Here is a 14,667-nt window from a genome sequence, read left to right as displayed (position 1 = left end):
TATTTAGACGTGTCTTAAAAAATGATACTTGTAGAATGGGTTAATTGCCTATTTTCTATAATAGTTTCTGTGATAAAGATCTTCTTCCCTTCAGTTCTAGACATTTTCTTCCATTCTATCATCAAGTTGAAGCTATATTACATCTTACCAATTAACTATAGGGCCACCTGTCTATAAAACCAGGATTATTCAACCATATCTTATGAAGGTGTCCCACCTCCCCCACACTAAAGCCACCCAGATCCTAGCCTGAAATGCCCCGTAACATAAGCTTTGGTTCCACCTTAGACTCAATGTTATCCAATAGTAGCAATGTTCCAGTGGAACGCCACTTTACAAAGAGTATTCTACTAAAAAGGTGATTATTTATAAATGGCACCTTTTTACTATAAGATCTGATCCTGTGTGTATTCAGATATCCATGTCTACTTTAGTGACAAAACTAAATTTTTACTGCTTTATACTCCTGTTGGTCCTGCAGATAAGAGAGAAAATGCTGGATTCTATCCCAACATGTGCATCAACAGAACTATTTATTAAAATTACAGAGATAAAGTGGGTGAGGTAATATCTTTTATCGGTCCAACTTCTGTTGGGGAGAGACTCAAAGCTTTCAAGCTTACACAGACCTCTTCTTTAGGTCTTGAAAGCTTCTTTTCCACAAAATGAAGTTGGTCCAATAAAAGATATTACCTCACCCATCTTGTCTCTCTAATATCATGGGACCAACACAACTAAAACAACACTGCAAACAACAATATTAAATTACAATCATTTACAGCTACGGACCTCCACTGATGCTACTGCGACTACACACTGGTGTAACTAAGGGCCTACAGTGGCCCAAACACTATTACTGGTGATGATTAAGTTAAGAACTTGGCCTGATTCTCAAAAACTCTATAGAGATTGTGTCAGCAGGGCTGGCAATTAGAAAATCCAACTTGCGTACATGTAAATTATGCACACTTTGGGAAGGATTTTCAAAAGAACTCAGTGGTGGTCTTATTCTCAATGGAAGCAGAGGTAGGCCAATATTCAGAGCTTCTGAAAATCCCACATTTGATATGGAGTTAATGACACAATCAACATGGTCTCTGTAGATCAATCCTGGTCAGTCAGGTGGAAGAAACTCTCAGCAGCTGATGGAGAAGTACAACTCAAAAAGTAGCTGGCTAATTTGGGTCAGATGGCTAACCGTCTCTCAAGACCCAGGGAGAGAAAGGAGCGGTATGTCTACACTGCAATCAGATACCATCAGCTTGCCCATGTCAGCTGACTCAGGCTCACAGGGCTCAGGTCGCAGGGCTATTTAATTGCAATGTAGACTTCTGAGCCTGGGCTGTAGCCTGAGCCCTGGGACCCTCCTACCTTGCAGGGTCCTAGAGCTCCAGCCTGAGCCTGTGTCTACACCACAATTAAACAGCCCCTTAGCTTACATCCCATGAGCCCAAGTAAGCTGGCATGGGCCAGCCACTGGTGTCTAACTGCAGCTGGTACCATTGACAAGAACTGGATTTTTTCCCTGCCTCCTTTCCTACAGAGATCACAGAATTCTATTGTACCAAGTTAAGGAAGCAGCAATTTGTCCTCACCTATTCCTCTCTTTCTAGTCAGACATTAGCAAGGAATAGGAAACAAGAAGATCAAGGAGCAAGTTGTTTCGTGAAATCAGTTTAATTCCTGACAAGTTCTGATCTTAAAGGATCCCACAGTGTCCTCTCCATGGTCCTTGAGAATATATACTTTTTTCAGGAGGCTTCTTCCTTCTTCTCCTATTCTAGTAGCTGCTCTCCTCGCTAACCCAACCCCAAATTCCTCCAACTTGTCCTTGTGACTCACCCTACTAGCTGACAAAAACAAAAAAACAAACAAAACTAAGACCAAAACAAACACACTATAGGCACAAGTGAGAATGGCTGCAGGGCCAGGATCAAAGAAGTCAATGGGAAAAGGGTTTGAGGGGAATTTTATATTTAAATGAATTTATGTATGACCTGTTACACTAATCAGTTTGTCCAGACCAAGTCTATTGCATCCCAGGAGCCTGGGGGCATACCAGGAGGTACAAGAGCTAGAAAAAAGATTCTCATCAGAATCTGGAGTCCTGCAGGTCAAGCTTCTTTCTGAAAACCGGAGCAGAAGTCCCTAGGGAGCCAGACACGTCACTTTCTCACTGCTCAGAGTCCATGCAGGTTCAGCAAGACTGTCCCACATAAGCTGAAATGAGTGATGCCTTACATCTGAGGTATATTTTGCCTTTCTATTGCTCATTTGAGCAGATGTAAACTGAGTGCATTTAAAACCACTCCTATTTCATGTAATCCCAGATAAGACAGAAGGAAATCTAGGCAGCAATGAAGTGAATAGAAACAGTACATAAACATGAAATCACTGTGCTCCGTGATTGACACTGCTGTCTGTGATTATGATGAAAAGGCAGAAATCACAACACAAAATTAGTGTCATCTGCAGGATTAGCAAATATGAGTTTAAATTAAATGATTCATTTCAAAGTTTTAAAAATGAAGATTGAGGATTTACTCAAAAAACCTAACTAATAATTTTAAAAGTTTATAGGGGGAATGCCCTGTCTTTGACATGTCCACATATTCCCTTAAGCCTGAAAAACATGAAGTCCCATTTATTTGAACAGACTCTCTATAGAAAACTGCCACCAAAACAAACACTGACTTTTTTGGCCATTCCATTTTATGGCAATAAATAACACTGGTTTATTATTTTCTAATAGTACTAAAATAAAAATTAAATGGGATATTAAATAAAATTGACATATTTCAAATCAAAAGCAAAAGTAAAAGATTATCTTACAGTGCTTTAACCATTTCTTCTTGCATCTTCTGTAACGAATCAAGTAACAGAGGAAGCGTAGTGTCATAGTACTGGTGCTGATGTAACTGTGCTCCCTTCAGTGCCAACACATACTGATTATGCAGCATGTGAAGTTTCATAGTGGCTTTATCGTAACGATCTTTGGCTTTTTCAGTGTCTTTTCCTGAAGGAAAAGAAAAAGGGAAAATTCATACAGTGATCTAACAGCACACTATTACATCACTGCTTGTTAATTATACCAGAAATGAAGTATTCACAATTGCATTTTAGATCCATGACAAATTCACCCCTTTTTTCACTTCTAAAACTTTAGGCAGATAGTTAAAAAAGACTAACCCTGAGAATTCTTTTAATTCTTGCATTGGCCCAAATTCTGCTCTTCTTACCAATGATTAAATATGGCAACAACCCCCAGTGAATTTAGTGAGCTTTTGTCTGAATAAGTCTTGATTAAGAACTGCAAGATTTGGCCGACTGCTTTTCAAAGGTATAGCCTAATAGGAGTTTATGAAAACTTCGCAGCAGCTGCCTTCTAATACATGGCAAAAATTACAATAATTTGATGGCATATAACAAAAATACACAAACACTACAAATCTATGCATACAATGTTCAATCTGCTTCACCATTTCCTACCACAATATTCAATACTTATGAAGTCTCTCAAATCGCTTTTCCTCCACGTTATCTTCTTTTGAAACTGGAGATTAACTCTACTCCACACTTCAAAAATCCAACTGAAAATTATCTAACCAAAGACTCTGAGGTACAGATCTGAATTCTTTATTCAAATCTCCCCTAAAGACCCTTTTAACTATAGTGGGCATTTTCCTGTGCATCTCCAGTGTTTTGTCTTATGTGTCTTTCTTTCAGGCCAAGATGCTGCAATAACTCCATGGAGGCAGAGAGCTTCACCCATACTGAGCTTATTACAGGATCAGAGCCTTAAAATACAACCTCTCCAAGGCAACAAGTGTTTTAATATTTGTGACACACTCTTGATAACAGTAGTGTCTTGTACAAAGGCAAGCATACGATCAATACTTGAGTAAATGATAATTAATCTCTCTCTAAGAGGCAACAACTACTACGGTTACATAAAGCAAAATACTTTAAAAAACACAAAACAATATTTGCATTTCTAGCAGTTTGAGATTGTAATATTTTTAAACAGTTTCTGAAAATTTTTTTGCCACTTAAAGTTCAATGGTCATGACCATTATAATGCATTTTTAAAAAAAAATCACTATCTTATGGGCAAACAAAGCTTGTACTAAAGCTATCAATAAAACCCTTTGCCTCCAACCAGAAAAATTCAGACTGTGGAACCACATTTCCCAGCTTCACAAAGACAGTAATTGTGCACAATTGTTTTAAAAGATAATTTGTTTTCACGTAATAAAACTATTTTTCCAATTACTTACCTGTTTTTTCCCATGTAGAAGGAACAGATTTCTCAGGCTATAAAGTGATCTAGATGAACCCTTCACATTCTGTGTACCAAACAGAAATCATGTACATCTCCACACCCTCACTAGTCAACTCTTTATCTTAGGCACCTAAGCTAACTACTTCACCGTCCACATCAGGATCGAATGAATTCCTAAACTCTCCAAAAATTAAATTGTTCGAGTTACACTTTACATAGAACTCCTACTCTGCAGAGTCCACATTCTTAACTGAATACCTCTGTAGTACTTTTCTCAGGGTCACAATTGTTAGATGCTGTGTTTGCCCAAAGAAGAACTAGCACCTCTACACTTAAGTTAGGTCGGCATAGCTATGTCAGTCAGGGGTATTAAAAATCCCACATCCCTGAGCTCCGTATCTATTCTGACCTAACCCCCAGTGTAGAAGCAGGTTTATCAATGAAAGAATTCTTCTGTCAATATGGGTATCATTACGCAGAGAGGCAGTGTTCCAAAACCAATGGAAAAATATCTTCAGTCAGTATAGGCTGCATCTGCACTATGGGATAATGCTGGCATAGCTATGGCAGCCTACCTATGCCAGTAAAGCCTCCATAGCATAGACCACAAATTGGCAACCTTTCAGAAGTGGTGCGTCAAGTCTTCATTTATTTGAGGTAATTTAAAGTTTTGCGTGCAGTAGTACATTTTACATTTACAGGGGCTGGCACATGGAACCCCAGACTGGCAATGGGCTGAGTGGACAGGCAGCTGGGACCCCAGGCCAGCAGCAGGCTCAGATCACTGCCGGTCTGGGGTTCCGTCCATCAGCCCTTGCCAGTTGGGGTCCTGGCCACTGGCCCTGCTCAGCCCGCTATTGGCCTGGGGTTCCGTCCATCCAGGCCAGCAGCAGGATGAGCAGGGCCGGTGGCAGGGACCCCAGGCCAGCGGCAGTGTGCCACAGTAAATCAGCTCACGTGCCATCTTTGAAATGCATGCCATAAGTTGTTGATCCTGGGCACAGACATACTCTTATGCTTCAACCAGAGAAAGCCTGTATTCTTCAGGCAACATGAAACCAGCAGGCAGTTGTTTTTAATTTTTATAACTGTTATATTCACTGTTCATCTCTTGGAAAAGTAGAACACCTTTTGCAGAACAACACAGAAATCAAAATACTTAACATTCTTTAGAGAGTTTCCATATACAGAACTGCCACACTACCAATATTTTGCTACATGCAAATTATGATATATATAGATATATGCAGCTGTTCACCCGATGCACCATGATGACCAAATGCACACAGTTGAACATATTCGTGTTGATCATCATCACATTGCTGCAGAGACCCTCAGTATTGCAACACCCTCAGAAACACTACTACAAAGGACAAATTATTCCTTTTATCTCTAACTCAGATATGTAATTGCTTTCCATAAATGATTCCTTTATAACATATCACAACTCATTTCAGAATAAATCACATTATTAGTATGCACTCTCAACTTTTAACTAACAGTTTTTGGACTCACTATTAATATAAAGAACTCAACTACAAGACTATATCTAGATTGAATTTTTTTGCCAATAGAATTCAGTGAAGCAACATGCACAGTTGATCAACTTGTCAATTAGCAGTGAGGAAAACATCCAAGTTCTCTTTATCTTTATAATTAATTTCATAAACAGATCTAATTATAATTCTATTGCCATCACTTGCTGACAAATCTGTTTAATGTTTATAGTAATAGACTGCATATACAGCATGCTGTGCTATAAGCATTATTATAAAGTTGGCAAAATTCAATTATGCAAGTTTGACATTTGCATGAGAATCTGGAGTGCTTGTTAAACTATTCTACGAAGTCAATTATTTCAGTTTTTATTATGAACTTTTCAAGTGTTTATTGATGATGATGATGATGATGTTCGTCCATCGTTGTCGATGAAGACCTCAACAACTCATTCGTTCGATGACTGGACTCTGTGCGTCCGAAGATGACTGATCCGTCTGATTTGGGCGTGGAATGTATTGTCACACGTCGGGCAGACATGTGATGGCACTGTCGATGATGTGCAGGCAGCTCTAGACTTGGGCAGCTCACGCTTTCTTTCAGCCTCAGCAGTACTCCTCGCCTCAGAGGTATTACTGCCTGTGTGAATGCAGCTGCGCCATGCTGGACGGTTCACTGCGAGGGTTTCCCATGTGGTGGTGTTGATCTCGAGGGACTTCAGAGAGGTCTTCAGCATGTCCTTAAACCGCTTCTTTTGTGCTTCATGGGAGCGCTTTCTCTGGGTGAGTTCTCTGTAGAAGAGTTGTTTAGGAATGCGCTCGTCTGACATTCTCAAGACATGTCCGACCTATCTGGTCTGGGCTCTCATCAGCAGTGTGGGAACTTACAGCAGACTGGCTCTGGTAAGGACTTCAGTATCGGGCACTTTGCCCTGCCATCTGAGTTTTAGAAGCTTTCGCAGACAGGAAATGTGGAAGTGATTGAACCTTCGTGTATGACTCCGATAAACAGTCCACGTCTCACAGGCATACAGCAGAGTTGGAAGCACCACTGCTCGGTAGACTTTCAGCTTCGTTAGTAGGCTGATCCCTCGACATTCCCAGATGTTGGAGCGCAATAGGCCAAATGCAGAGCTGGCTTTAGCAATTCGGCAGCTTACTTCATCACTGATTGACACTGCTCAGGAAAGGGTACTGCCCAGGTATGTGAAGTGGTCCACTGCCTGAAGTCTCTGTCCATTTACAGTGATGGACGGTTCTGAGTATGGAGTGTGGGGAGCTGGCTGGTGCATGACCTCAGTCTTCTTGATGTTAATGGTGAGACTGAAGTTGTTGCATGCAGATGAAAACTTGTCCATACTGGCGTGCATTTCTGGCTCTGTACTAGCATTCAGAGCACAATCATCGGCAAAGAGAAAGTCTCCAAGTACAGTTTCCTTCACCTTGGTGATGGCAGGTAGTCGCCTCAGATTGAATAGTTTCCCATCGGTTCTGTACTTCAGGCCTACTTCTTCAGTGCAGTGTTGAAAGGCATCAGTCAGAGTGGCAGAGAACATCATGCTGAACCAAGTGGGTGCTAAAACACACCCTTGTTTGACGCTGTTGGTGACTGGGAAGGCCTCAGATGTTTCTCCCGCCATCCAGGACTCGAGCCATCATATCGTGATGAAATTGACATACTATTTGTATGAATCTGTCTGGACAGCCGAATTTTGACATGATCCTCCGCAGGCCCTGGCGACTGATAGAGTCAAATGCTTTCGTGAGGTCCACAAAAGTTGTGTAGAGTTCACGATTCTGCTCTTGACATTTCTCCCGTAGCTGACGCGCAGCGAAGATCATGTCAATAGTCTCAGGTCCCTTGCAGAAGCCACACTGTGATTCTGGCAGTAAGCCCTGCTCCAGGTGAGTGATCAACCGGTTCAACAGAACCCGTGCAAGAACTTTCCCCACTACAGAGAGCAGCGAGATTCCACGGTGATTGTCGCATACCTGGCGATTGCCCTTCCTCTTATAGAGGTGCACGATGGACGCGTCTCTAAATTCCTGTGGAATGGATCCCTGCTTCCAGAAAGACTGAAACAGCTCAGTGAGTTTCCATAGCAGCATGGGTCCACCAACTTTGTACACCTCTGCTGGGATGGCATCTGACCCTGGGGCTTTGCCACTTGACAGCTGGTTGATGGCTTTCTTCACTTCATCCTCTTCTGGTGAAGCATCCATAGAGTCACTGACTGCAACCTGGGGCATCTTGTCAATGGCCTCATCACTGATGACTTTGAAGCAGTTCTCAACTGCCCCTCAAGGTTCAGCCCATCTCTGGAGAATCTGCATCTTTTCTGTAAGGAGCACAGTGCCATCAGAGTTCAGGAGAGGAAAGCTCCCAGAAGACTGTGGATCATAGAGTGTATTGAGGGCTTCATAGAACTGCTTATAGTCATTCTTGTCTGCGTACACCTGTATTTCATCCGCTCTGGCGCTCAGCCACAAGTCTCGCATTTTGCGTATTCGGTTCTGTACTGTTCTGCGAGTGCTGACAAAGGCGGTCTTCTTTGCCGCTGAGGATGGATCGTTCTGATATGCACGATGCAGGCGGTGCTTCTCAGCAAGTAAGGCCTGGATTTCGGCATCATTTTCATCAAACCAGTCTTGCCGCCTGCATGTGGAGGGCCCCAATATCTTCAATGCAGCTGTATGGACAGTGTTGCGGAATCGCTCCCAGTCTCTCTCAGCGTCATCCTCAATACAAAGATCAGCAAGCTCATTCTCTAGGTCTTCCGCTAGATTTTCAGTGACGCAGCTGTTCTTCAGCTTCGACACGTTGATCCTTTTGAGAGCCTTACAGCCCTGTGGTCATCTCGTCGGCATGATATGGAGCTTCATTTTAGATATTAGGAGCTTATGATCCGTCCAACAGTTAGCGCCGCACATAGCTTTTGTAACCCTGACATCTTGTCTGTCCCTTCTCCTGCTGATGACATAGTCCATCAGATGCCAGTGCCTGGAACGGGGATGCATCCACGAAGTCCTGTTATGGGTAGGGAGGTGGAAGACCGTATTAGTGTTCAGAAGGTCATGTGCTGCACAAGTTTTCAGCAGTAACAGGCCATTGCTGTTACACTTTCCCACTCCATTTTTCCCCGCTGACTCCTTCCCAGGCTGCGGCATCGCATCCAACTCTTGGATTAAAATCGCCAAGCAGGATCAGCTTGTCTGTGCGGTGCCATGATGAAAGCAGAGCATCTAGTTCTTCATAGAATTTATCCTTCACATCCTCTGGGTTGGTCATTGTGGGAGCGTATGCGCTGATCAAAGTAGCTTGTTTTCCTTTTTGAAGCGGAAGCTGCATTGTCCTGAGACGATCATTCACACCCTTGGGGGAACTGGCAAGTTTCCAAGCAAGATGATTCTTGATGGCGAAGCCAACTCCAGATTCGCGACGCTCATCATTGCTGAGGCCATTCCAGAAGAATGTATAGCCTCCGCCTGACTCGGACAGCTGTTCTTCATTAGCAAGGCAAGTTTTGCTAAGGGCTGCAATGTCAATGTTGTGGTGTGCAAGCTCTCTGGCGACAAGTGCTGTTCTTCTCTCCGGTCTGTCTGCTGTGATGTTGTCCAGTAGCGTGCGCACATTCCATGTGCCAATGGCGATCGGTGTCACTAAGTTTTGTTTTTGTTTGACCGCTTTTATGGGATCCCTGCCAGTCGCAGTATGCTGGCCAGGGTAAGGTGAAGCCAGCAATGTTTAGGGCACCTTTTCTAGCCCCCTCCTCATTCTACTGAGGTGAGCACTGCAATCCTGAATAGGGCTGCTCAGTCGCTCAAAAAGATGCCGAGCTCCACTGCTGCTTTGGTCAGTGAGGAACGATCATTATATCTGAGCCGCCTGTGTGCAGGTCCGCGGCTACAGCTCCCAGTGTATCCACACCTGCTGCTTCGTTGCTCGCCCATTGCCACAGGACTTGATATGATATGTCGTCGAGACTTGCGCGTGAACTGGATTAAAGTGAGGGAGAGTTGCGCGACGTCAACCTCACTCTCTCTTCCCAGTTCCTATCTGTATCCAGTGGCAGGACAAGAGTCGAGACGGCTGGAGATAGGGCAGGACGCAATGGATGACCAGGATGCCTACGTGTCTTGTCATGCTCTTGAGATGAGGGTAGCCGATGAGTCTGAGACCCTCGGTGAGTTAGGGCCTGTCTACCCATTGCATGCAAAGGCTGGATCCAGCTGACTGAGGAAACCTGGTTCAATGGTCAGGAAGGCGGTGATAGCAAGCCTTGTGGAAATGTTTATTACATATGGTATAAACATCATACTGTACAACATGGTAGTCCAGTATTTTTAAGAAGTATTTTATTTCAAAAATTAAAGATGGCAAATGGTCTCAGCATCATTCTAGTTCTTAAACCTATACATTCTGCGGTCCTTTGCCTTCTAGAGCCCAATATTTACTCTGAATAAAACAGCAGAGAAACTGAATTATTACATTTCTTTACAACCATTAATATATTCAGCTCACTTTCAAAATGTACACTTGAGTTTTACATTAAAGCAAAGAGCAAACAGTTCAAAGAACCTGAGTCTCAGAAAATAAACTATGTGAAAAATTTTGTTCTACTTCTGTATTTGCAGACATACTGTATCAGCAAGTGTAGGTTAATATGCAAGAAAGTGACTCCGACTCTCCTTTTTCTCTTCTGTATCCTATAACTTTTTATACTTCATCAAATGCTACAAGTTAAAGCTCAAATTTGGAGAGGTGTTAAGTACCCGCAGCTACCACTGACAAAAAAAAGAATTCACATGTTCAACACTTCTCCAGATTTGGACTGTGTGGTTCATATGGCAAAACCTGAATTCATAAGTCAGTGACAAAACACCCATTGACTTCAATGGGGCAAGGAATTCAGTCCTACACGCTGCAGCTAGGTATTTGTTACACAAGGTTAAATATACAAAAGTAACAAGCACATACATAATATGCTGGTGGATGCTACAGAAAACGTTTAGCAGGACAGATAAGTTCTATCACATATACCATTTCCCCAGCTAGCTTAAATGTTACAAAACTGTTACATTTCTATGTTACACTTCTATTTTCAATTCAGCTACATGATAATGTACAACCAACAAATAATTAAGGCTTATACTCTTTGTTGTTGCAAAGTTAAGGCCCAATTAAGCTTTCAGTTACAGAAAATCTTTCCCTTTAGCAAAATGTATATCATGTGTGCAGTATCATGCAACAATGAAAAGGAAAAGCAGAGGGAGATGCACCAGGACATAATGGGGCTTCTCAGGCAGCAAATACACACTGCAGATTCTTGTGGGTCTACAGGTTCCCCAGGCTCCCTCTGCAGCCCACTGGGAACTCCATATCCGAACTTCTCCATGCACACCCCTAACACTCCTTGTGGCATCAGGGGCCACCGCATTACCCTACTAGTGCACCGCAGCGGACATAAAAGACAATCATAGCTTCACATATATCAACTGTGGCTTTCACAGGTCAGCGTACATGTAGCTGAAATGGACATCAATGTACTTTCCCCTTCATCAGTTCCATTAATGTATTAAGTTTTTTAGTTTTATATTCAGACATGTACATCAAGCACCACATAACTCCTACTAGGCCCAAAATAACAGCAGATTACAACAAAAAACACATTACCATGGCACACTGTTAAAGCAGTCTTTTAAAGTCTCCATGAGCTGTATATCTCCCTGTTCAGCTGATTAATTAGCCCTTGTGTCTGGCTGTTCAAACTCAGCAGACAGAGACTCCACTGTCACTCCAACAGACACTTTTCTCCCTTTACTTCCCAAATATTATGCAGGACACAACAGGCAGCTATAACCACTGCGGTATTTTTCTCATCAAGGTCAGATCTTGTGAGTTAACAACCCCAGCATTCTGTCCATTCTTGGGCGGCAGAGTCTGGGCAGTTTTTTGTTTGTTTGTTTGTTTGTTTTTTTGCTTCAGCAGTTTGGGTGTGGCAGTCCAAGCTGCCTTTTATTTTTTTTTTGCTTGGGGTTGCAAAAATGGTAGAGCCAGCCCTGCCTCCAATCTCCCTGAAGCACATTCAACTGTCACGCTACATCTTCTGAGCCAGTAGCTGAATCTCTCCTGATTGTTGTCAAAGTGGCCAGTATATAGCTTCATGCACCAGGGTAGCAACAGTAGGCTGGGCCCTCCAGGATCACTACTGGCATTTCTACATTCCCAACGGTAATACACCAGTTGAGAAAGTCCCTGTTTGTAGCTTTCTGAAAAGTCCTGTGTTCTTAAAGATGAGAGAGTCATGCATCTTCACTGGCCAGCCCACACTGATGTCAGTGATTATCCACCAATGCTTGCATCATGATAGAAAAGTAGCCCTTTCTGTTGCTGTACTCTGTGGCAAGGTGGTTTGGTGCCAAAATAGGGATATGCGTGCAGTCTATCATTCCACCGCAGTTCGAAAATCCCATTACTGCAAATCCATCTAATATGTCCTGCATGTTCCAAGAGATGCAGGAGGCGATTAATGACCCCCATATGCTTGTATGACAATAGCACTTGCAGTGGGTTTTCCAATTCCAAATAGATTTCCTATTGACCAGTAGCAATTTGGCATTGCTAGTTTCCACAGTCTGATCGCCACTTGCTTCTCCACTGTCAATGTAGCTCTCGTGTTATTGTCCCTGAGCTCATAGGTGCTGACTTCATGGGTGCTCCGAGGCTGGAGCACCCACAGGGAAAAAATGGTACTGAGCACCCATCTGCAGCCCCATTAGCTCCTCTACCTTCCCCCAGTGCCTCCCGGCAGGCCCCACAAATCAGCATCTCCTCCTCCCTCCTGCCCACCGCAACCATGCAGCGGCGTGCAGGAAGCTGGGAGGAGAGAAGGGAGGAGCTAGGACACAGCATGCTCAAGGGAGTGGGCAGAATTGGGCAGAAAGAGTTGGGGCGGGGGTGGAGTGGAGGCAGAAAGAGGTAAGGCAGGGCTTTGGGGGAAGGGGTTGAGTGGGGGTGGGGCCTGGGGCAGAGCCAATGGTCAAACCCCCCTCAGCACTTTGGAAAGTCGGCTCCTGTGCCTGAGCTGGGAGACTGGATCATGCTCAGTGCACAGAGGCAGGAATGTGACCTTGTGGATCTCAGCATTCTGCAGCCACTCATCGTCATCTCAAGCCTGCATTATGATCAACTGATAGTTGATCTCTCAGTCCTCATTTCCAAAGGAAACCTGCACAACACTTTGAAAAGACAAGCCCGGGAGCTTCAATTCAAAACTTTGCTAGACACTAAAAATCATGAACTAGGGAGAGAGACTGAATGTATGGCTTATTACAACAATCTATAACCCTCTAACAAGTCCTACCAGCTGCCTCCCCCACCACTTCCTTTCCTCCTATGACTGAAAGACTATTAATGGGCCTCTTCACCTTAAATGGTCCCTTGAAATGTGTGCTAATAAATCATGCTACACTATCTGGTCCACATTGTATTTAGCTGTAACACTGAATATGTTTCCCAGACCTGAAGACGTGCTCTGTGTAAACACGAAAACTAGTCTCTCTCACAAATTGAAGTTGTTCCAATAAAAGATTACTACACTTTGGGTTTGTCTACACTAGCAAGTTTTGTAGCCAAAAACTGACTTTAGTGGTAGCGTACACACTGCAATGTGACTTTTTTCAGAAAAAAAAATCTAGTTTTGGTGACAAAACACTTCCATCCCTGCGAGAGACTTTTGTCTTTTCCCCTCCCTTTATTGTCAACAAACATGCAGTGTAGACACCATAGGGTTTTTTCCGATTTTACTGGTCTCCAGGAAGTATCCCACAATTCCCAGACTGCCGCTCCAGTCAGCAGTTTGAACTCTGCAGCCCTGCAGCCAACCCACCGCTCCGCCTTGCAAGCCCAGGGAATTTTAAATCTCATTTCCTATTTGCTGGCTTCCCAGGTGAGCATGGCTGGCTATCGCACCAAACATGCTCAAACATGGACCACCACTGAGTTGTTGGATCTTATCAGTATATGGGGAGAAGAGTCCGTTCAGTCGCAGCTGCGAGTGACCTGCAAGAATCGGGACACATCTGGGCAAATTTCTCGAGGCTTGTGTGAAAAGGGCTATGATGGGGACACGCAGCAATGCTGAGAGAAGATAAAGGAGCTGAGGCAGGCATACCATATGTGCAAGAGGCAAACCATGGCTCCGGTGGTGCACCTAAGACTTGCTGCTTCTATAAGGAGCTGAATACTATCCTCAGTGGTGACACCACCTCCATTGCCGATAGCCCCATGTATACTTCACAGGCAGCAGAAAGATGGGGTAACCTGCAGGCTGAAATTCTGGATGAAGAAGTCAAGCTAGAAGAGGATGTGGTGCCCCCAGCAGGGTTGCCCGGTGGGTCAGGCAGCCAGGAACTTCTCTCTCCAGAAGTGCTCAAGGGGGAACATGAAACAGATGAGATGCTGGGTAAGTTGCTGTGGCTTGTGTAGGGAATCGAAAAGTGGGATGCAGGTAATGTTTTCTGTGAGCTGGACATTGCCCTGTGTAGCTAATCTGCATGGCCAAAAAGGATGTCAATGGACATCGAGACCTGCAGGGAATCCTCCAGATGGAGGCTCTGGAAAGTTTCAAAGAGGTACTTGTGTCATAAACAGATAGCTAAGGGTTAATGTTCTTTTATCTGTAAAGGGTTAACAAAGGGAACCAAATACCTGACCAGAGGACCAATCAGGAAACAAGACTTTTTCAAATCTGGGTGGAGGGAAGTTTTGGGTGTGAGTTCTTTTCTTCGCCTTGGTTCGGTGACCCTCTCGGCTCTGAGAGTGATCTTTCTATCTCCAGGCTTTCTAATCTTCTGTTTCCAAGTTGTACGTACAAGGATAGTAAGACA

At 43.6% G+C, this 14,667-nt stretch overlaps 1 protein-coding gene across 17 annotated transcripts in view; it reads right to left on the bottom strand.

Annotated features, from left to right (window-relative positions):
* FER (FER tyrosine kinase) overlaps nt 1-14,667 on the bottom strand; it is a 456,227-nt gene that overhangs the window by 365,967 nt on the left and 75,593 nt on the right. For all 17 annotated transcript variants that reach the window (XM_050945728.1, XM_050945722.1, XM_050945727.1 and 14 more), the window contains one exon: nt 2,833-3,016. In XM_050945728.1, the coding sequence (XP_050801685.1) occupies nt 2,833-3,016 (184 nt within the window). The remainder of the gene's footprint in view (nt 1-2,832; nt 3,017-14,667) is intronic.

This window comes from Gopherus flavomarginatus, chromosome 3, assembly GCF_025201925.1.
Source record: "Gopherus flavomarginatus isolate rGopFla2 chromosome 3, rGopFla2.mat.asm, whole genome shotgun sequence".
NCBI lineage: Eukaryota > Metazoa > Chordata > Testudines > Testudinidae > Gopherus > Gopherus flavomarginatus.
Note: the sequence above shows the minus strand (reverse complement) of the source record. Positions and strands in the feature narration are given on the sequence as shown.